The sequence below is a fragment of the Tribolium castaneum genome, chromosome 3, assembly GCF_031307605.1.
Source record: "Tribolium castaneum strain GA2 chromosome 3, icTriCast1.1, whole genome shotgun sequence".
Lineage (NCBI taxonomy): Eukaryota > Metazoa > Arthropoda > Insecta > Coleoptera > Tenebrionidae > Tribolium > Tribolium castaneum.
This window is the reverse complement of record NC_087396.1, coordinates 10,333,439-10,354,281: the sequence shown is the minus strand read 5'-3', so window position 1 is coordinate 10,354,281 and position 20,843 is coordinate 10,333,439. Positions and strand designations below refer to the sequence as shown.

General features: G+C 33.1%; 3 protein-coding genes across 4 annotated transcripts in view; 2 read left to right on the top strand and 1 right to left on the bottom strand.

The window, feature by feature from the left end:
• The first annotated feature begins 23 nt into the window (after positions 1–23).
• Positions 24–1,152, top strand: Etfb (Electron transfer flavoprotein beta subunit). Its single transcript, XM_965164.5, has 3 exons — positions 24–182; positions 235–633; positions 686–1,152. Exons 1-3 carry the CDS (start codon positions 132–134, stop codon positions 995–997), a joined length of 762 nt encoding a protein of 253 aa, XP_970257.2. The 5' UTR covers positions 24–131; the 3' UTR covers positions 998–1,152.
• Epp (Ecdysteroid phosphate phosphatase) lies at positions 1,045–18,699 on the bottom strand. 2 transcript variants are annotated; one of them, XM_965099.4, is made up of 8 exons: positions 18,446–18,699; positions 18,153–18,393; positions 17,911–18,106; positions 17,587–17,682; positions 13,707–13,885; positions 13,246–13,647; positions 8,390–8,599; positions 1,045–4,025 (listed from the first exon to the last, which is right to left on the bottom strand). In XM_965099.4, exons 1-8 carry the CDS (start codon positions 18,556–18,558, stop codon positions 3,438–3,440), a joined length of 2,025 nt encoding a protein of 674 aa, XP_970192.3. In that variant the 5' UTR covers positions 18,559–18,699; the 3' UTR covers positions 1,045–3,437. The 2 variants fall into 2 exon arrangements, with proteins under 2 accessions (XP_970192.3, XP_008196305.2); XM_008198083.3 differs by lacking the exon at positions 17,587–17,682.
• Positions 18,700–18,725: 26 nt separating this feature from the next.
• Positions 18,726–20,843, top strand: part of Polr2H (RNA polymerase II, I and III subunit H) — a 53,928-nt gene continuing 51,810 nt past the window's right edge. The window contains exon 1 of the mRNA XM_965040.4: positions 18,726–18,861. Coding sequence (XP_970133.1) covers positions 18,789–18,861 — 73 coding nt within the window. The 5' untranslated portion in view covers positions 18,726–18,788. The remainder of the gene's footprint in view (positions 18,862–20,843) is intronic.

The following is a 20,843-nucleotide window of genomic DNA, read 5'->3' as shown; positions in this document are numbered from 1 at the left end:
TCCCGCTCCTATTTGGACAGGGTCGCCAACTTCGTTATGAAACGTCAACTTTGATAGAAGTGTCAAAGTCCAATGGTCCAATTTTTGTAATACCTCCCAATTATTTAATTCCTTTACAACTTGTTGTAGCAATGGCTCGTGTGTTAGTTGGGGTTAAAAGAGTCATCGACTATGCCGTTAAGGTACGTTTTGACACCTTATTTTCGCTTTTTGTTCACTAGTGGAGATTTACAGATTCGGGTTAAGCCCGATAAAACCGGGGTTGTCACCGATGGGGTGAAACACTCGATGAACCCCTTCGACGAAATAGCCGTAGAGGAGGCCGTCCGTATGAAAGAAAAGAAACTAGCGTCTGAAATCATCGCAGTTTCTTGTGGTCCAACTCAGGCCCAAGACGTGATCAGAACGGCCCTTGCCATGGGTGTGGATAAGGGCATTCACGTCGAGGTCTCAGGGGCTGAATACGAAACCCTCCAACCGATCCACGTTTCAAAAATTTTGGCCAAACTGGCCGAGAAGGAAAAAGCCGACATGATCATAGTTGGCAAGCAGGCAATTGATGACGACTCGAATCAGACGGCTCAGATGACTGCCGCCGCCTTAGATTGGCCCCAAGCTACGTTTGCTTCAAAGGTACGTTTTCCGGTTGAGAAATGTATTTAAGTGTTACCAATAATTATTTTAGATAGAAAAGGGTGATAAGGAAATCACCGTGACCAGGGAGGTTGATGGGGGTTTGGAGACGATCAAGTGCAAGCTCCCGGCTTTGATAAGCGCCGACTTGCGTTTGAACGAGCCACGATATGCTACTCTGCCAAATATTATGAAAGCGAAGAAGAAGCCAATTACTAAAATGACTCCAAAGGATTTGGGGGTTGATGTGTCTCCTAGGATCACTGTGGTCAGTGTGGAAGATCCGCCAGTGCGTCAAGCCGGAGCTATTTTGCCCGATGTGGATGCACTTGTTGGAAAATTGAAAGAAGGAGGTCATATTTAAGTACAAAAGGGATGTTAGGTGCAACTGTAAATTTTTATAAAAACATATTTTACTAAGAAACAAGTCTTTCTTTATTGAGTCAGCTTACAGAGGACCAAATATTGGGTCACACGGTGTACCGTGTTGCCATCACAAAAAATAAATAATTCACTTGATTACATCTTTTGATTTCAATGTTTACAATTGGCCATATTAAAACCTTAAATCACTAAATTAAATTGTTTAATGACGTTATACAAGCTTAAGATATCTGCACCTTCTGGTGAACATGAAATTTTAAACCGTTTCTTTGTGGCACTGATGAATGCAATTACTGTTTTTTCGGTGGAAAACTAATGAAATGACGAGTCTCATAATATAATTGCACAAATTGAGATATTTTTTTATGGTATAACTCAAAATGTGCAATGTCAACCTCACGTCACATTTAAATTTCTCACACAGAAAACCCATTTCAGAATTCACCACCAAAGAGTGTGGGAGACGTAAAGCGGATTAGCTCCTAGAGTATTTTTTATTATAACAATGTAAATAATTATACAATTACAATAATTTTTCGGTTTGGTTTTGCAAAAATACGTTGTTAAAAGTTTGAGAAAAAGACGAAAATGATACCATTTTTGGCTTGTTTTCGACATTTTGTGAAATAGTTGCGTTTCTGTTTAAAAAATTAGCTAAAATGCTCAAAAAACGCAAAAATAATATTTAATTACAATTATAACTAATTATAATTTCGTAGCTTTCTGTTTAGGTTTGATATTCTGCATGAAAAGGTGCTGAAAGGTCTAAAAATTTAAGATTTTAGGGCTTATTTTTGAATAAAGAAGTCAAATCGACTGGAACATGTAATGTACCACTAAATTTGCATTAGTTTCTTGTTATTTTTATGAATTTAGGGAAGGATTTACAGATAAGGATAAGGACGTCGACAAGATAGCGAAACATCATAAAAAAGAAAAATATAGGGTGATTTTAAAGTACCGGACAATCTTTCGGGTGCTGATAAAGGACATCAAACTGAATTAAAAGTTCCTGTGACAAAAAATTGTTTGTGCCCTTTTTCACGAGATATAGTTCTTTACAGTTAAATTTTTACGTTTTTGGTGTTTCAGATCTTATTTTTTGACTTCAGTTAGCGGAAACGACAGCTCTTAGAATACTAAATAAATACCTGTTGAAAAAAATCAACAATTAATGTCCTATGATGTACAAAACAATTAAAAAACTTGCAAATTTGACAATAAATCGACATCATACGAAACAAAAAAGCAAAAATCTACCATTGCTAGCAAAAACAAATTAAAAAAATATATCAAAATTAAGATGCTTGAAAAAAAAACTGACTTCATTTTTGTGCTTAACTGAACGTTTTTTTTTTCACCATACGAGAGTTTGTTCGTCACTTTTGAATCACCCTATACATATATGAAAAAATATGCATATTGTCTGAGATGATCAGTGCGGAAAAGGGACCCTTTCCGAAAACTTCTTGAAGTTTTTTATTTAAAATAAGTGTTTAAGAACTAGAAAAAGGCTAAAATTTCACTTTTAATACAATTCAACAAATCTGTAATTTTCGCTCGTAAAGCGACTTTTTCGGCCCAATTCGGCAATTTCGGGCTTTGGACGAAAAATATTTTCAAATACTAAAACGCCGAAAGGCAAAATAATGACATTTTTGTATTTTGATTCTTCGAAGCATTTACAGGTATAGAGCTTTTAGGTTAAAAAGACCAAAAAGGTAAAAATAACACTTTTTGTGACCCAATTTAATGATTTTTAGTGTAATTTTTAACAAAATTATGCGCTTTTGGACAAAAAACGTGTTACTAGCACTTTGACTCAGCTTATCTTAAACGAAATTCCTCAAAATAATCGCGTCCCAAAATGGTTGAAAAAGGAAAAAAATATTTTGACTTACTTTCCTAAACTTTCGCTCTCCTTTAAAAATATCTCGCTGAAGAAGCGCTCAAAACTATCAAAAATAACACCGTTTTCGGTTGATTTTGACTTGTTTAAACAAAATTTTGTAAAATATAATTTAATTTCGTGAATTTTTGGTCTAACATTTTATTTGAAAGAGGTAAAAATTACATTATTTTGTTTAAATTTGGTAATTTTTGAATTTTGGCTTATTTTTGAATCGAGAAAAACAGACTACATATACCATCAGTTTTGATTGATTTCTCAGATTTTTAGTTAGGCCCCTTAATATCTGAGTCCTCCGTAAATCGGTTTTCCACAACAATTAATGCTTTATTCTTATTGTATCAAATCTATGCAACAAAATATAGCAAAAATAAAATATGCAGGCGTTCTTTGGTAAATGGATTACATTACATTGTGGCCAAATCCTAGTCAAAATTGGTGAACCATTCATTGGACGTTTCGCCAATTTTGAACTCTAAGATTTGCTCCACGATGGAGGGCACCGTTTCAATTAATTCAGGAAAATCTTATAATCGAACCTATGATTGGTTGTGTGTGTGATGGGCGGGAAGGGCAGCTCGGCAATCTCCCACTTGTCGCCCTCTTGCGCCAGTTGCAGTAAACTACAATAGGCCACTTTCTGTATAACATCGGTCATTTCATACGCAGCTCGCGGCTTCTTCCCGACCAATTCCCTCGAACACACTTCCAAAGTGGACGCGTGGCCCACAAACAGCACGTTTCCGTCGAGGTGCGCATTGAGAGCCCCTCTCGTGACGAAAGTGTTGCGTAAATAATACTGCTCGCAAGTCTCCCTGGCGTCTTTCAGCTCAGTTACGGTCACGAACGGCTGATAGTCCAGGTCTATGTTGTAGCCAGCTGCGGCCAATTCGGCCGGTGTCATCCAGTCGGGCAACCCGTCCGGATACCAGGCCATCCATTCGAAAAGTCCAGGCTCGATTTTGATTTTGATTTCGTCGCGTTTGTTGTAGCCTTTGAGGAGGGCGTCGCAGGTTTGGACGCACCGGAACGAGGGCGAGGAGTAGGCGTATGCGATGTCGAGTTGCGCTTCTTTGAGGGCGTCCCCGACGGTGGTGGCCTGGAAGTAGGGTTTTTAATTTTTCGACTTATTTTTTTCTTCGATACCCGAGAATTCCCGCAACTAACTTCTCCAATTTTTAAAATTTTTAAATTAATAAATTAGATAATTATACTCAGTGTCATAAAAATTGCAACACCAAGAACGAATAGGAAGTTTTTTATGAAACTTGGCACAAATGTTAGACTATTAGCAGGTATTAAATGATTAAAATTAAAAGTAAAAGTTATTGGAAATTACAGATGCTGAAAGTAGACAGAAAATGATGTCTAGTAATATCGGTCTGAGTTTTTTTAAATCGGTACTTTTTTAGTAATAATAGAAAATTTGCGCTGTGACGTAAGCAATGTCTCGACTAATGATTGGTCAGTCTTTCGCTGCATACAATTAAAGCTACGACCTACGTTTGGGCTGGTAAACGTCAAATACAAATGTCAAAACTGGGAGTAGTCGATTGTGATTGTGTTGTGTGCTAATATTTTGCAGGAGTTTGTGTTTTGGTAAAATGACTGCTCCTACAGCACGTCTGAAGTCGCATGTAAAACAGCAGAGGCAAAAATTAAGAAAAAACGTACGTCTTTCAAGCTATCTTTGTTGGCAAGTTTTCTATCTCAAGTTCTGTGACTGGCTGATTCAAAAAGGAACATTGCTGACGTTAGGCCAGGAATTTTCACCTTTTCAATTATTTTTCTCAAAAACGGTAGAGCTTTGGTTAAAATAAAAAAATATGGGTCGCCTATTTTGTTGTTGGCTATCTATATAAAAAATTTCATTTTTTAGTATAACACTGCATTTTTGAAGTAATTTTTTTTAATTCGTTTAAGCGTTATGAAAACAAAAATATGCCTAGAGTACGACAAAAAATAAATTAACAACAATTAAACAAACTTTAAAGAAGCACAATTTTTGGAAAACGAATAGGTCTTTTTTCATTTAGAGAAATTGATATTTGTTGAATAGAAATTCAAGTACCATTATGCGATGTTATTTATTAGTCATTGATTAGAGAAGGTTCAGGACAAAGCTGAAGAGGAAGCAGATTTAAAAAATAACAAATGAAGTACAAAATGGTCATCTTCGGATTATGGCAATAATTCAAGTACAAGAAAAAATTCTGACCAATGATTGAGTTTAAAGGTCGTCGTACTTCACTTCTGACTGTTTACCATCGAATAGTTATGGGGGAATGAGCAAAAACACAGCTTAAACCTGACACACCAAAACTTTTATTTGGAAGGGCAACGTGTTTCAACCACAAAGTGGTCATCCTCAGATGTTAATATACACTGTATACATTGACCACATTATGGTCGAAATGTTTGTGTTTCGAAATAAAGGTTTGATGGGTCAGGCTTAGATATGCGTTTTTGCCCATTCCTCGCATACCAAGTAAATCCAACAAGAAACAGTCCAAATGACCAATTTCGATGGTAAACAGTCTGAAGTGATAAAAGACGACCTTTAAACCTATTGAGCAAAATTTGTCTCGTAATTAAAATATCCGAAGGCGATTATTTTGGACTTCATTTGTTTTTTTTTAAGTATGCTTAAAAGGTATCAGTTTTTGTCAATTTTATTGCGAGACTAAATAAAGCGCTTCAAAAAGGTCGGCTTCTGTAAGTGATCCATTTGTTGGCAAATTATACCAAATTCTAATAAAACACGAGTCTGGTTTGTTTGGCCGATTATTTAACCAACCAAGTAAAAATTTGTAATTGGGTTTACTTCGTCAATAGGTGTTAACAGGTGTTTTTACACTTTTAGTGTAAAAACTTTATAGTTAAATTAACAGTGTCCGAAAACTCACAAAACTGCTATTTATTAACAAAAAAATAATAATAAAAATTAAGAGTGGTTCTTATCAATGTACAGGGTGCTGCATTTTGGCAGGCTTATTAGAAGTGGTTTACAAACAGGCTTGTTAACATGTTTATTATTTAAAATAATTTCTTTTTCTTTTTCTAGATTATAGCTGCGTTCCTGCTGCAGGTTTCTAAATTATTGCGGTATATATACAGGTCTTTCAATATTAAAAAAACACTAGAGTTATGTTTTTTCAAATGGAACACCCTAATTTTTATTGCATTTTTGGACGTAGCTTTTAATACTGATGATTTTAATCTTAATTTGTATTGGTCGATTCAGCGTAGTTTTTGAAGTAAATTGATTTTTTTGACAAAAACACGTTTTATTTAAAAAATTAGTACACAAAAACGGAGAATCGTAGAACAGTAGGACTTTTTGTCAAGTTTTGGAAAACTCTGACAGTGCCACTAAGAGTCAAAAACCATTTGATCTTATTATTGGAGCAAATGTTCCAATAGGCCGTTATGACGTCATAATTTCAACTTGAGTTAGAGAGCCAATACAGAGAGACGGTTTGCACTACTGTAATAAGCGTTTTCAGTGTTATCATTTAAGGCAAAGTTGTTTTTTAAGTTGCCAATGCCTTTAACTTTCGTTTTGTCAAAAAATTTGACGCTACAGCTGCAAAAATCAGTAGATCACATTTCAAAAAACATTGGCTACCGCTTATCCCGTTCCCGTAACGCAAACGCAGAAGTTGGAACTTGGCCATCTTTTGTCTAAACGGATGCGTTAGCGGGATTTTATAAATACCGTCATATGAAATAGCATGTTAATCATTTGCGGTAGTGGGAATGTCAACGTAGCGTAAACTGGAGTTCCTTTATTGGATATTTATTTTAATATTAAATACATAACATAAAACATACTTTAATCAAATGCTAAAAATGGCTTTCTTCCGGTCACAATTTTAAGTTAAACATCTCGTCCCAAAAATTGGTCATCAAGAACCCATCATATTTTCCGTCGTCTTTTTAAATTTCCCAAAAAATTATATCGTAGTTCTTCTCGTGTGAAAAACGTAACAAAATCGTAAATTCTAATTACTTTATAATTTGAAACAGTTCACGTAGAAGCTAAAGGCGGCCAAACAGCGACAGGTTCAACTTTTCTAAAAATTAGACCCAATTTTGGGTTCAAGTACCTAGGTATTTTGTAAACGCATAGATAAATTCCTAAAATCTCATAGATTTTGTACATAACATTGTTTAGACAATCCACTTTTCCAAATGCTTGTTAATAATAAAGGAAAAACTTGGCAGGAAAGGTTGAATTTCAAAGTTAAGGGAAAAATGTTTATGATGAAGAGTTTAGATGTAAAATTCTTGAACTTACAAAAAAATCTTTTTTAAAATTTGGAGTTCATATCAAGAGAAACAGTGAATTGACGACGACTGCTAGTCTAAACCATTTCTAAACGCAGTTATTCGACGAAAAAGGGAAATATTTTTTGACAAATTTATTTGACTTTTCGCCAAATTTGAAGTGTATTCGGAAGTAAAATTAACTAGACGCCCTCTGGTGATGACTTTTGAACTATGTCGAAAACAGTAACGAAATTTTCGTAATTCCACATTTAATTGACATTTAATGAATGGTTTAACAATTTTGCGTGTATAGTGTTAATTGCTTACATTAGAGAGAATCACTTTAAAAGTACGTAGTGGTAAATACTAGCGTTCACTTTGGTTCTGCGGTTTTTCGTGGTATAAAGTGTTTATTGTTGGAATTTGAAAGTGGATAAAAAGTGAAAAAGATTTAAATTTTCATTACAAAGTGTTATTAAACAGTTGTCTAATTAAAGACTATAAGTAATGGATCACAGCGAACTTTAAGTTGGGTTCAAGAAACCAATAAATTAGTGAAGTGTGTGAATTTTAGATTAGAATTTTTCCACTGACAAAATCATAAAATACTTTGTTAAATCTACAAAACTACAATTAGGATTAACAACTGCTAATACACTTAAACGTAAATTATGCCAAAAAGTAGGCTTTTCAATGTCTTTGTAATAATGTTCCAATAAAGAAAATGAACTAAACAGTCATTCGTTATTCGTGTTTTCCTCGTCATCTCTAATTTGTCAACATTCGTTTCTTCCACCAAAGATACAATAGTTATACCGCATAGGCAATGTAATAATTGTGAAGCCTCAAAATTCGTACAACGCTCAAAATATCCGAATAAACATTTTCCCGCCATTTATAGTTACTGTTTTCGACCTAGCTCAGTGGCGCCCCCAACGGTAACTTTACTTCCGAATCACCACTGATTTCTATCCCAATTTGTTTTTTTACACATTACAGCGGACGTATATGAAACAAAATTTCGAAAATTGACATTCAGTGAAATCAGTGTCCCAACCATAGCCAATAAAGGAACTCTAGCGTAAACAGAAGGGGAATTCACCATTACTGTGGATACCAGATTTTCAATAATTTTACTTTTTTCATTATTTTTAAAAATGCATTCTCCTCTCTAACTGTAATAAACCCTACCTGGAAGAGACCGACGTTGGTCAAGGGGGTGTCCTTGGTGTAGCCGGCGGGGCCGTGCGATCGCTCAGGTACTGTGGATGGCATATTCAGGTCTTTCCGGGTGTAGCGGCCAGACTCATCAAAGCAATAGGGGATCCAGACGCCGAAGGTGAAGTCTATGCGCTCCCCGTGACGCATCAGGTAGAGTTTGCGGGATTTTTTGTCTTGCTCCTGCAGGCGTTTCATTGTTTAAATAAATCAGACAAAAATTAATTATTAGCTTACATGTGAACTCATTGCATAATAATAAATAAGGAATTTTGGAGGTTTTTAATTTGAAGGATGTTTAAAGATAAGGAAGGGAACAGATAATGAAAATAATTAGCGATAACCAATTTAAAAAGTATGGCGTTTTATGTAAGTGCAACTCAAGGCCACAGCTTGGTGTAAAAAATTCCATTACACTTTTTAACTCAACAAAAACTGGTGGCACGAAACAAGCGATAATTAGGACAATTAAACAGATTGTAAAATTAAATTGTTCAACAGGAAAATGTCGATTGCAGCCTTTATACAGCAAAGTGTTTTGTTTTTTAAACAAGGAATCGTCCGAAATAAAGTGTTCATTTGAATTGATGCTTAAATAGTCGTTTACAATCAGAATGAGGCGATTTCAGCTTCAGAAAGCAAGTATTTTCACATAAACTGCCTTTCTAAAGCAATGATTTTCAGTTTTAAATCAACAAATCGTCCAAAATAAAGTGTTTTCCACTGAACTGGTGCACAAATGGTCATTTCGCCAAAATTTGACAATTTCAGCCTTTCTAATAAAGTATTTTTTTTTAACTTAAAAGCAAAGAATTGTCCGAAACAAATATTTTCATCTAAATTGCGAATATACAACGTTCGTTTTTTAGGAAGGAACCGTTCGAAATCAAGTTGTTTTATCTTAACTAATCCATAAATCGTTGTTTTTGATCAGAATGAGATGATTTCGGCCTTTTTAAAGCATTTTTTATTTTTAGGCGGTCTTTTTTTCACTCTTTCTAAAGCGATTTTTTTAGTTTTTACGCAAGTATTGTCCGAAACCACGTGTTTTAATATAAAGTGGTGCATAAATCGTCGTTTACGACCAGAATGAAACGCTTTATAAAAAAAATTCCGTTTTAAATACGCAGTCGTTCAAACCTAAATGTTTTCGTTTAGCCAGTGTATTATAATATAAATCATCATCTTCGACGAGAATGAAATGTTTTCAGTCTTCCTAAAACGATTTTTTTACTTTTTAAGCAAGGTACTCTTCGAAATCAAGTGTTTTAATCTAAACTGGTGTACAAATCGTTGTTTACGTTCAGAATCAGACAATTTTAGTCTTTCTAAAGCAGGTTTTTTGTTTTTAAGCAAGGAGTTCCCAAAAATCAAATAATCGAACTAGTGCACAAAATTTGTCATTTTTGGCTAGAATAAGTCGATCTCAGCTTTTCTAAAGCGATATTTTTGTTTTTAAACATAGAAAAGTCCGAAATGAAATATTGTCATTCGAAATGGTGTTGAGACAGGTGAAAAAATCGCCATTTTCGACGAGAATAAAATGATTTCAGTCTTTCTAAAAAGATTTTTTTACTTTTTAAGCAAGAACTGCACAAAATCAAGTGTTTTAATCTAAGCTGGTGCATAAACCGTCATTTTCGGTTCTAAAGCAATTTTTTTCGTTTAGAAACAATGAGGAGTCGTCCGATTTCACCTTAATTTGTCAAAAAACGTCGTTTTTTTGGCTTGAATGAGAAAATTTTTAGTTTTTCTAAAGCAATTTTTTATTTTTTAACAAGGGATCGTTCTAAATCAAATTGTTTTCATTTTAACCGGTGCATAAACCACCATTTTCGATCAGAATGAAATAATCGACTTCAGACTTTCTAAAGCGATTATTTTAGTTTTTAATCTACACTGGTGCATAAATCGTTGTTTACGGCCATAATGAGACCATTTCAGCCTTTCTAAAAATTTTTTTTTATTTACAAACAAGGAATCGTCCGAAATTAAGTATTTCATCTTAACTGGTGCAAAACTAGTTGTTTTCGGCTAGAATCTGGTGGTTTCAGCCATTCTAAAGTGAAATCGAGTGTCTTTAATTAAACTAGTGCAGAAATCATGGGTTTTGCTTGAATAAAATGGTTTAACATTTTTAAAGCAACAATCTTCGTTCTTAAATCGTGCGTTTTTTGTAAATTAAAGCAATTTCAACCTTTGTAAAGCATTTTTTCGTCTTATTTAATACTTTGGCAATTACTCAATACAGAAAATTCAGAAAATTTTATCAGGTTTCAAATATTGCTAAAAAAGTTTTTAAAAACAAAAGTGCTATTATTCATCAATAAGTACAATTTGGAATATGTTTGATGAAGACTGTATTAGTTCAAGGTACGATATCTCAATTTAACCCTCATCTGCATGGATTCGGAAATATACCATATACCTACTCTGTATAGGTTGGGTCTAATGGACCCATAGGGTAAAATACCAATTTCTGACATTCGAACTGCTTTTTTGATAAATGATTACAATTTTATTAATCAAATCAAATATATTTAAGCATATTTTAAACAACTAAAATCAATCATTACGCAGGTAATTGTTTTTTTACCATGTTTGCTAAAAATCTTGTTATGATATGGCTCAGAGGTTGTCTTCGATTTTCTATGAATTTTAGAATAACAATTATAGCGTTTGCATTGCTGCATTGTTTGTATTGCCGCTGCTGTATTTATTCAGATTAGTTATTTATACTATTTATTATGTTTGGTTCATATAAATAAAAAAACTAAGATGCGTTCTACGGTCATACATAACACATCTGTAAACATTTAGAAGTACATATAAATTTATTTGGATTTTTTCTGCCATAAAAAAAAATTGTATCGTATATTATAACTTATAAGCAGCGTTGGGTCCATTGCACTTATGCAGATGACGGTTAAAGAAGGCTATAAGTGGCAAAAAAGTATAACTACAAATATACTAATAATAATGGCTTATAGACTAAAACACTCCGATAAATCAAGCGTCGGAAAAGTGCGGGTTGTTTAGAAATACCGGATAATTTAGAAATGACCGACTTTTTATCTTTTCCGCGATTATTTGATTGGAATTTTTCTTGGTCGTTATACAAAAAAAGTCACATATTTTAGTGAGAGGCAATGTTAAAAGTGTATTCGATGTGTATTAACCTTAAGAGAATACGAGTGAAAAAGTTGGAACCCCAAACATAATTATAATTATATTATCAATATCAATATTAGACTGGCAATTTTCTACTTAACATATACCAGTAATTTTTGCTGTAACTGTGATGTTTTTTTTTGAGTAAAAGTTTTATTTTAATTTCATGTCTGTGGAACAAAACCACCAAGGTCGAACAAAACGGGCATTCTAAGTACGATAAATTTAACAGAAAATTCGAGCGAAACATCAATAATTAGTTTTTCGAATATCACACAAGAGTGAGAATAAATTAGAAAATTATTTTTTAGAGCTTTCTTAAACGTGTTGTCAGTATCAATTTCTATTCAAGCTTTTTCGAAAAGTTAGGTCAGTTAACTTTCTACTTATTGTCACTCTCTTTTGGTATGGTAACGTGTTTTGTTTTCGCACTCTTCCGCAAATAAACCTTTTGTGATTGGTTATTTTTAAATGATAACTATCTCCCAAACGCAGAGTTAGAAATTTTTTGTAAAGGAATTCCTATACCGGGTGCTCAAAAACCAGCGCACCAACTCACTGATGTGTGGAGTAATGTAATGCTTACATATAAACCTCAAAATTGTAAAAAATAATAAAAAATAAATAAATATAAATATAAAATAAATAATAAGTTATTAATACGATTTATATACAGTGTGCTCAAAAACTAGCGCACCAACTCAGTGGTACGTTGTTGAGAAGCATGTGTAATCACGGGAAAAATCTTGAAAAAATTCTTAGTCATATTAAAAAAAATCTGGAGCTACAAACTTATTTTGTTAACTTCTTCAGTTTTCATTATTTTTTGTTATTTTGTTATTTGTTATTATGTTTCACACTAAGTAATCGTTCCCTAACTAAACGATAAATAATTATTTTTTAATTTCCCATCAAACTTTAGCAGTTTTTTGTATTAAAAAAAAATAAAATTTATTAAAAAAATCACAGTTTGTAGATGTGCCAACACTGGGAATTATTTCCTAGGAAACCTTTCAAAAATAATTTATTTTTATTGTTGATCAAATTCAATTGTGATCTCTGCTGTTAGACAACGTTGCCACATATCGTTTATTTAAAATTCGTTATTTATCAATAACTTTAATACAAAGAATTTTTTAACTATTTTTACCTTTATATGTAACCAATTCTTTTCCACACTCCATTGAGTTGGTGCGCCAGTTTTTGGGCACCCGGTATAATAATATAATATAATAATCTCTCCCTTGCTCTCTTCAGTTTTTGAGATAATCTCTTCTTCTGGGAGATTTTTACAGTCCTTTTATACAAATTGATTGTATTTTTTTGTTCAAAACTTTCAATACGTTCTATGAGTTCGTCATATAACAGGAACTCATTTCCACTTTTAAAACTCATCTTAAAACACTAGTCCACCACTAGTCGAGTCTCACAATGTACATTGATGATATAAATTTGTAGGCCTATGATATGGTTGACAATTTCGTGACTTACAGAGCTTGAGTGCTTGAACCGAACATACGACGAACAGCCAGAATAATGTAAGTCCACACAAATGTGCGGATGGCTAACACAAAGTTATAGCATAGTTATAACCACGGTCAACATAATTTTTTGAGTTTTTGTAACAAAATTTTCCAGAATAATCAAACAGTAATTACCTTTTGAGGCCCCGTTTTGAACACATTTTCGTACAAATTCTCGATCCTCGGCGACGTGGGAAAGCAGTAATCTTCAACCCCATTCTTCGATTCGCTCCCATCCTTGGCACTTGGCTTGGAGGCGTCCTCCTCCATCTCTAAAACTTTTTGGGGTAAGGTGTACTTAATTTCCGGTTGAGTGATATGATTCAGTGGCACTTTTTTGTGCAGAGTCCACGCATCGGACTCTGCCGTCCGTTCCGTGTAGCTCTCTGGCAAGAGTCCCGTCAGTCCCGTCAACCAGGAAGTGCCCTCGACCCAACCGTCGGGCGAATTGGCCAAGGCTTCGCTGCTTATGTAGACGTAATCGCCCGTGCGAAGATCCAATTCGTCACACTCGGTTGGTTGGTAGGGGTGAATCACCTGGAGTTTGATGATAAATTAAATTTAGTTGGAAGGATGAGCACAGGATGATTTCTTACTTTGTGGACTTGTTTACCGTTTACGCGGGGATCGCGGGAGTAGAGACGCAACTCCCAGCCGGCGGAGTCGCTAGGGTCGAGCTCGTCCACGAGGGATTTGAGGTGGGTGTAGTGGGTGCTGGGGAATTGGTACGCCAACGTCAAATGGAGCGATTTTACGTGGGGTTCAAGACTTATAGCTGCAAGAGTTCACGTGGGTTTAAAACACAATAATGAAATAGTCACATTTATAGACACTTTAATGTTTGTCAAGTAGCATCCATCCACAGATTATTAGCTATGTAAAGAAGAAAATATAAACACATATAAACAAAAGATACGAAAAGTGTGGGCACTATCTTGAGAAACACAGGACTTTGCTCTCTTTATTTGTTTAATGCTTGTATCTAATTGTTTTTGTAGTTATAGTCGCAAAGAAATAATCCCAGGAGTTAATTTATTTATTAAAAAAAATATTATCTGGGTAGCTGGTACGTAATTATTTGATTATCTTTTAAGACATAAACACAATAATTGCGAAATCCTGTTCGAAAAACCGTAGTCATACGGCCTTGATGTTTTTTTTAATCAAAATCTGTCTTTTAGACGGTCTTACAAATTAAGCGAAAGATTGAGCTTCCAATTTGTTATTTTCGGTACGTAAACGAGTCGTTTTTCCTTGTTTCGATCGATTTCGGGTAACATGCGAGGAAAATGTAATTACATAATGTAAAATACCCATTGTTTAAATCTTGCACTGAAAAGTTGTTACAAAAATCTGAAAAATTATCAGCCCGCGCTATGAATTAATTCAGGTTGCGACATTCGATTTAGATTATTTTTTAATTAGAAGTTAAAAGATTTCGTTAAATTATGTAATAAATATGGCAAACAGGCCCAAATCTATGATTATGATTAATGCCCTATTTCAGTTTCTTCGCTCATTGCTGTTACGCACGGCTGAATACTGAACGTTTATTTTTTTTAATTGATAATCTATTTTCTTATTTAAAACACCCAGCAGTGTGAACAAATCCAATTTTAAAAAACGCGCGTTTTTTTAAGTGTCCATGTCAACATTAATAACCCCAGAAACGAGAAGTATAACTTTTTAATGATTTTTTATTATAATGACAATCAATTCCATGACAACGAAAGTGTACCAATAAAAAAATAACCTAAAGTATTCGTGGATTTAAAACACTTCCTCTGTCGCGCGTGTTTTAAAGACCTCAGTATGCACTATAAAAACGCCAACGTCGCATTTTCTCTCAAAATTATCTATAATAAATTATTCATGCACTTCAAAAAAATAATAGATAACGTAATTTGCTCTTTCAATCAGAGATCTAATCATTAATAAATAATAACAATTTTACAATTTATCAATCTTATAAAAAATAATTTGGTAAAATGCGACGTTGACTTTTTTATAGTTTTGAAACAGCTTGCTTATACAGCGTTGGGTAAAAGTATGGAACTAAGCGTTTTGTGCCTAAATTATGTGCCTTACGAAGAAAACAATTAGTACATCAGCAAGTACCATAAAAATGTGATCATTTTTAAAATGGCACCCCACCACGGCGATTTTTTTGGTAAAAAACTATGGTCAAGAAATTACTTCAAATTCAATAATATTGTAATTAAACCAGTGGCTCTCGGAAAATAAATTTTATTTAAGTTGCATTCCGATCTCGATGCGAAGGTTTTTCAAACTTGGCCGAACGCAACTTTAATAACTTAAAAAAAAAACACGGGTTCAAAAACAAAATTATTGAATTAGAAGTAATTTTTAAAGCATAATCTTTTACCAAAAAAATGTCCGTAGTACGGTGCCATTTGAAAAAACATTGTTTTTTAAATAACTGGAAAACTGATTTAAAAAAAAAAAAAAAAGTCTAGGGGTCCAGCCCCCCCCTCCAACTTTTATTTGTTTTTTTTGTAAATACAATAAAAGACTAATGAACAAAAGTTTTTAAAAAATAACATTAACATTTATTAATAAATTAATAAATAAACTATTACCTGTGCTATTACTTAATAAAATACAATAAAATAAAATGAAATGTAAAACAAGAAAATTTTATTTTATGTTTAGTTCTTTTTACGTGCAGAAATTTTTATTACTTAAACAACTGTAATTAAACATTCCCTGTTGTATTATGATGATAACAACACCTATATCCAAAAATGCACAAAATATAGGGTGTTTTATTTAAAAACATATAAGACTGCATTATAAAATTTTTTGGATAAAAATTTTTGGGGCTTCATTTTTTGCAAATTTATTTAAATATTTTAACATACCGATAGTAAAAGTTTCATTCAATAGCTTAACCTTCACATGTCTAAAAATTTTTGGAAGCCCCCCCACCCCAAAAAAAAATTATTTCAGGATCCGCCACTAATCGCAAAGGAGGTAATGCCATTTAAAATTTATAGAAATTGTTTTTATTATTATAAAGGGGGTCGGTGCAACAACTTTCAAAACTACACTAAAAGAAGTAAAAGGTGCCTCCTGTAAATAAAAATTGACCTATTTATATCTAAATTTTTTTCTTTTTTTCTGAGATCTTCTACGTGGCTCGTTGATAAAAAATAATCCTGGATTTAAGAGTATTTAAGTATTTAAGAGTACGCGTTGATTTTTCGTGTAATTATTAGCTTATGATACACAGCAAAAATATTTTTATAAGATTCACCTTGCATGTAACATTAAAATTTATCTTTTGTTTTATGATGATGAATTAAAGAAAAAACGCAAAAAGTGTCTTCTATGTGTTTATTGTTTCGTACTACGTATCTTTCTTATTTCTTATCGAGAATCTTGTTAAGATGATGCAAGAAATCCAAAAATCAAGTTCTAATCGTTTTGTTTCAGCTTATTTTTAACGAAAACCCGCCTTATTATTTCAATGAATTCGTTAACTCATTTCTTTTTTCCTTTACTATTTTTTTACCGTAACTGAAAGTATAATTTATGAAAACACAGATTAAATTGAAAATTAGTATCAAAATAGAAAATAATAATAATTAATTATCAAACTTTATTGATGTATTTTCCTTAAATTTCTGTTGCTTTTCGTACATAATACAGTACATATTAAAAGAGATCAGATCCATCGTCAAAGTATAATGTATATGTTTTTTAAAAATGTTTTTGTAGATTTTTGCTAACAAAGTAGTTTTTTGGAGAAAAATTGCTAAGAACATAATGAGGCCAATTTCACAATTACTACTAAGATGAAATTTTAAGCAGATTCACCTTGTCCGCATAAGGAAAATATAAAAGTATTTGCTTTAAATCAAGATTAATCACTAGCAAGTTTGTCTAAAATTCTTGAATTGAAAACATACTCGTAATGACAATGCACAATAATCGTACTTACTTTTGGTCTAATCACAGGTTTATTCCATAAATGGAAAAAATATAAGACACTTTTTCCAAAGGTTTTATCGGTAAGGACTGGTAAATATTTTGCCACCGCCTGACGGACTTATAAAGCTCTTATAAAACCAAGGAATAAACAAACACATTCCGCAACATATTTTTCAATATCGGTCATTAACTACTGTCACATTTTATCAAATGTGCAATAAAAGGTGAACTTTCCTGCAGATGACTTTTACTTTGTATAAAGACTCAAACCACTAATGGTGGCTGTATTTCTCTTTCAGACACTTCAAAAACAAAAGACAAAAGGTAACTAATTCACATGTTAGGATAATGATAGGTAAGAGAATATAAAACTGTTAGTAAACCAGCAACTTCAGTAAAAGGATAAATAAATGTTAGTAACAAAAGGAAAAGCAAAGTAAAAATTCAAACTTTTAATAGAAAATAAATACAAAAAAATGATAATTATCTAGAGGAAACTACACTAAACTACAATTTGCTTACATCTACTTCCCCGAGGAATGCAACGAGCAGTTGTTGTGGTACACCACGGAAAACAGGCTGTTAGAGCATCGAAATGTTCGTATGTGTCACTAATAACTGCAAATAACCACCACCTTTAGCCAGATTGTCATGCTAGTATTAAGAACAACTACAAGTAATTTGATTACCATGCAAGCATGTGTCGTTATCAATTTATTTACAATGTTGAGAAAACATGATTAGTAATAATAAGGACCAATCATTATCTAAATATTTTTCTGGTAATCAAAAACCAACAAAGTTACAAACATGCCCATCTACTGGTTTATAGAAAAATCGACTTACTAGCATTTGAAACTTCTTTAACATATTGCATGGCAATCCTTTTTAAATAATCAGCGTGCTCCTCCGCCACAAAAAACCCCATAAAATTTGGAGAAGTATACGTTTCTAGTTTTAGGGGCTCGTTCAACATAGCGCCCTGCCTTTCCATTACGGACTTTAGGCTTTGCGCCAGATGTAGGGCGTCTTCATCAGGCGCCTGTTACACATCATTAAACGAATTCAAAATTTATCAAATGAAATACCTTAAAAAACGAAACTAGCGTAATGTGCGGCGTGAAATTGTGGGCCCCGTTCCAGGCGCATTCCCTGTGCGACTTCTCCCAGAAGGTCTGTAACTGTTCCAGGAAAGGTCCCGTGGGACACGCATATAAAATGTACTCCCTTGGAGAGTTATCGTCCAGCAATGGGTCATTTACGTGGGCCAGTAACCAGTCGGAGGCCAACTGCACGCCCCTGTTACCAGTGGCAGCTAAGGCCTTTTCGCTGTGTGTAATTTCAAGTTACCCGAAAGTTTATTATCATTTTGTTTACTCACGCTCTGTGTTTGGGGAACCCCATCTGGAGGAGGATTTGTAGCGGGGTCAGGTGCTGTTTGGATATTTTTGTAGGTGTGGGGTTCCTCCTAGGGGGTAGTGTTGCCATTTTCATTTAATAAATTATTAATTTCAACTAGGTTAAAGTTTGGTGTTGACACTTCTAGTGGACCTTTGACATTTAAACAGTGACGTTTTTGTTTTGGTTTTGTTTGGGGAATTGGCCTTTCAGATGGCGGCACTGGTTGGAACACTGTCAAGTGTTGATGTCTGTCAAAATTTGCCCATTTTCATAAGAAAGTATTAAAGTGTGTTAATTTTTTATTATTTACACGTTATTCGACGATGGCAGGTGTCCTGTTTGAAGATATATTCAACGTGAAAGATATTGATCCTGAGGGAAAGAAATTTGATCGAGGTAAGTGGCTTTTATCGTCTGTTTGTTTGGATGTGTGACCGGCGTTTTTGAGGTTATGTTTTAACGTTTCGTAAAATTGCTCGAAATTGTGTTAAATTTTGAATGTATTTAAAGTTTACATCTTGTCTCATTTACCTCTGAATTTGGAAAGCGTGTGTATGTGGTTATTAATACGATAATACCGTCCTACTCTAAATATTGGTTATACCCCCCCACCTGTGTCCTAGTTGTGGCATCGATTGGTCTTTTTTAATGCATTAAGAATAAAACCAATAAAAACAGGCAGATAGAATAGATTTTTTTTGGTTAGAATTAATTACTTGAAGGACTTATATTAATAGAATTATGCAAAATTAGTCTTACAAAATTTTACTTTTATACTAATAATTTTTTAACGTATTAATTTTTGTTTAATACTTGTGTGGTTTGTAGGTGGTGTGTATGGGTGACATGGGCCGGCCCCCATTTTTGTTAAAACTGTTCGCTGTTTGAATCATTTGTGAAGACTGATGAATTACATGAATTAATTGTAATACAAAAAGCAATAAAATACATATTAAGAAACACGTAGGGGTTTAGAGCATTCTAGCTGGGATAATAAATGGATATATTAATTACACTAGTTTACAATTTTTTTTCTTTTACTAAGAAATCATTTCTACTAGGTAATTTTGTTTTCTACTTACTCACTGATAACAAAAATATACAGGCTATTTGGCAACACAGTATTAAAAAAACATTTAGGGTGTATCAAAATTGGCGAATTCCGAGTTCTGAGCACTGTAGAGAATTGCTTTAGTAGTCCAAACATCGAAAAGAGTTATTAATAATACGGGAGCAAAAACAAAAACTTAAAGTTCGAGAACTTTAAAAGCGTTTTCGCATGAGTGTTATTAAATTTTTTTTTTTGGAATATTTGAACTTAAATGAAAACACGTTGCTATGGGAAAAGCGTTTTAAAATAGTGTTTAAAATCTAGGATTCAGATATTAAAAAGAAGGCTTCAAATGTTACCAACAAAAAAATATTCGGGGCTGCCTCACAAAGATACATTGGTTTGAAGATTACTCTTTGAACTGCGTTTTTTTTAATTCAGCCTATATGTTTCAGTGTTTATTCTTATTTGTGGTGACGATGATTGTGAAGAATAATAACTGTGAACGATTTCTCAAAAAACTAGCTTTATTATTTTATATTTATATTTATTTTTTTATATTATTTTGGAGTTTTTAAAATCTTAATTTTTTTAATTTGCCGTTTTGTTTTTAAGAAAAATTACAAAAATTTAAATTTTTTACTCTAAAATGAAGCTGATTTTTTGAAATATTGTTTTACATTATTATCTTCCACAATCATCTACATCATAAGTAATAAAAATGAAAATAATGAAAAATTTTTAGCCTTCATTTGAAGAAAACGCAATTCAAAGTGAGCTGACGTGCACCTTCAAACCACTGTATCCTTGTGGGGAAGTTCCGAATCTTTATTTTGTTTTTACATTTAGTCTAGTGAAGTGATTCTTTACAACGCTCTGACCTCGGAATTTGTCAATTTTGAAACATCCTGTATGTTACATTTTTCTATCACATCTAGTTTTTTTTTAATGTTCACTAAAAGTTTTGAAAATTGGTTTCTGGTGTCTAATTTAGCATCCGTTGTTTCTGTGATGAACTAATTGTTAAACATTTTATTTGCTTTAAAATATCATTAAGTGAATGTATTAGACTTACCGATACGCATTGGTTTCATCTATTGGCAAAAAACGTTGTAAACTAGTGTTATTAGGAACTGAAATGAATAAAGAGAAGAAATACAAAGTAAAAAATTAAACCGACGTTTAGAAATATTACACTTCGAATTTTCCAAGTTAATACATTTTATTAAGTACTCCTACACATTTCAAAATGATAAAAATGCGATTTATTTTTGTTTCTATCATATTGAAATTAAATTGTTAAAAAGAAAAAGAAAATCAGTTGTTC